This window comes from Vigna angularis, chromosome 6 (genome assembly GCF_016808095.1).
Source record: "Vigna angularis cultivar LongXiaoDou No.4 chromosome 6, ASM1680809v1, whole genome shotgun sequence".
In the NCBI taxonomy this organism is placed as follows: Eukaryota; Viridiplantae; Streptophyta; class Magnoliopsida; order Fabales; family Fabaceae; genus Vigna; species Vigna angularis.
In genome coordinates this window covers 11,691,059-11,693,890 of record NC_068975.1, presented here as the reverse complement: position 1 = coordinate 11,693,890, position 2,832 = coordinate 11,691,059, and the positions used below count along the sequence as shown (strand labels likewise).

The following is a 2,832-nucleotide window of genomic DNA, read 5'->3' as shown; positions in this document are numbered from 1 at the left end:
TATTTAAAGGTTACGAGAGTTAAGTGAAACACACATCAGAGTTACAAAAAGTTATATCTAGTGCATGTGTCCCCTGCCACGACGTTTATTCAGAAAAGATAATATCCAATGTGTGTGCAGCGGATTTTTATTCAACAATACTTACATTCTTATTTATTATGCTAGCAAATAATTAAATAAATAATCCTCACTTCTTTACCCAAGTTATACCACCACCTCCAATGTCTACAATTGAACAGAATCCCATTACTCTGATTTTAATACCACATACATAACCTAATAGTTTTATCAAAAAGAATAACATTGATGAAACACTAGCGCATAGATATTCAGATCATATATTCCTTTAACTTCTCATAATTCTAGTAACAAAAAGCCACCACTGAAACACAAACTAGACATGAATGATTAAGGAAGTGGTCGAGACTTATCAAAGAAAAACAGGCTAATCAGCCACTTTGAACAAGAAAACTTAAATTTTGTTGAATGCAACAATGTCACAGCTTTGGACATACTCGTTGATGGGCTCCACTGTCAATTGCTCCTCAATAAGGGAGTCCACAGATACAAGGTCGTCAACAATGGTTAACATGATCTGCAACTTCTTGATCCCATAACCAACAGGAACCAGTTTGGCTGTATCAACAACATCAACAAAAACATTTTGTTCAAATCATAACCTATAGGTAACCACATCGATATTCAAGAGAAAAAGCTATGAAAGTTTGACATACATGCTCCCCACAATAGACCCGGCATCTCAACACTGCGAACAGCCTCTTCCAGTTTCTTCATGTCTGTCTCATCATCCCAAGGCTTAACATCTAGCAGAACAGAAGATTTTCCACCTAAAAGCACCAATTGTTGATAGTTTTAATCCCTTTTGGTAAGGAAGCAAGAAAGAAACAAGGAGCATATAAAAATAATGTAAATTTACCATATAAGTGAATATTACAGCTAGTTTTAATCACTTTTGGTTATGTGCATTCAGGGATGCTTTTACACTCAGTAAAAATCTAAGTCAAGATTTAAAAGACATCTCACTCTCTTTCTTCTTGGCAGACTTCTTAGCAGCCTCCCTTTCCTCCGCCGCCTTTTTGTCTTCCTCAGTCTCATCGCCAAAGAGATCAAGGTCATCATCATCTTCAGCAGCAGAAGCTTCCTGCAAATTCAAAATAAAATCTCAATAGTGCACTTGACGTTTCATCAATCTTCAGCTTTCATAAATGAAGTCTATGTTCTAACATGACCGCCAAGAAAGACGTCCAGATTAGGATGAGAAACATTAAATTTTCAGTCTCATAGTCCTGAAGCCAACATCAGAAACATGTGCTTCAACAAAAATGGAGGTTGAAATGTTTCCAAACTCACTATGCTCGCTTCCTCAAAATTGATTTTAACTTCTTTCATTCTAATCCAAACTTTAAGGGAACTGTGTCTAAGAAACAACTGAATCACCACAACATTATCCCTAATGTAATCTTATTAATGACTTATGCAACTATGTTGTGAAGGGTGAATTTTAGTGAATGTACTACCCTCATGTTCAACTTTTTGCACTAAAAGTAAAAATTGCATCAAATACCTAAAATTATGCACATAAGCAAAATTAAAATGCAACCATAAATATTTAAGTAACTTGAAACAACACATAAAGCATATACACACCGGTTTTGCAGGAGCCGCCTCGGGAGCAGAAGCTTGACCACTGAATCTCACCCCTTGAGCATTGCCAGGGAAACTTCATACCCAAAAAAAAAAAATTATTATAAAAAGAAAAAAAAAATTGCACATTAACAAACACAAATAAAAACTCAATTTGGCATCACAGAAGGATCAAAACAGAGACACCCAATTGCAATCATGAGCATAAGAACAAACCTTGCAGCAAGGTTAGATGAGACAACCTCGTACCACTTGCCAACACTGGGGAAAGCATCGCCCGGATTCTCTAAAACGGCAGCGTACACTTTGATGTCGTCCTTTGTAAACTGATCCCTGAAAACCCAGAAAGACCCAGCAGGAAAATGAGCAAGAAACATGAAAATAGTTGCTAAAGATTAAAAAAAAAATCATTTAGAAATGAAGGGGGCATTGCAAAAAAACGAAAAAAAAATTAAAAAAAAATTGAGAGGGAAACGGTTTTACCCAGAAACATTGGTCTTCCCAGAGAGAAAGTCGTTGAGGGACTTGAGGCCTGCGTCTGTGTGGAGATTTGAGAAGGTAACGGCCATTTTTAGGAGTGAAGCAGGAAATTGGAGGCTGCTTGAGGTTGGAAAAGTTAGAAATGGAAGACACAAAGTTAAATAATTGATACTTATCTTATGGACAAACCCTAGTTGACATGCAAGTGACTAGTCCCTCTCAAATCTGTGTCACACAACACCAGTGGACCAAAATCTAACCAGTATTCGTAAATAAATTTAAATTTACTTTTAGTACTTATCTTAAATAGTAAATAATTTTTTTAATTTTCAAAAAATCATAAATAATTACTTTTATCATATTATATAACATGTTTAGGATGTAGGTCAAACAATTTTTTTAGTGCTTATACTTCGTACTGTTCAATATGTAGTAAGGTAATATGTTTATTTGTTAAAGATATTCTTATATTTAAATCAATTTAAGTTCAATAGGTGAAAATAATATTAGATGTGTATTGAATGTATTGTCAAAAGTTCCAATGATTGTATTTATAAGTTTTTATGAATTTAGGGTTATAAAGTTGATTGTTAATTTGTTTAATTTAGTTAAATGATTAACCAATTTTAATCAAGACAGATCAATTTCTTTCCGATACGAACAATCGATTTAGAATAGTTTTGTGGA

The 2,832-nt window shown here is 34.3% G+C and overlaps 1 protein-coding gene across 1 annotated transcript; it reads right to left on the bottom strand.

The window, feature by feature from the left end:
- Positions 1–283: 283 nt before the first annotated feature.
- On the bottom strand, positions 284–2,393 carry LOC108344670 (elongation factor 1-beta 2). Its single transcript, XM_017583114.2, has 6 exons — positions 2,149–2,393; positions 1,882–1,998; positions 1,669–1,741; positions 1,045–1,162; positions 735–848; positions 284–636 (listed from the first exon to the last, which is right to left on the bottom strand). Exons 1-6 carry the CDS (start codon positions 2,232–2,234, stop codon positions 473–475), a joined length of 672 nt encoding a protein of 223 aa, XP_017438603.1. The 5' UTR covers positions 2,235–2,393; the 3' UTR covers positions 284–472.
- Positions 2,394–2,832: the final 439 nt, after the last annotated feature.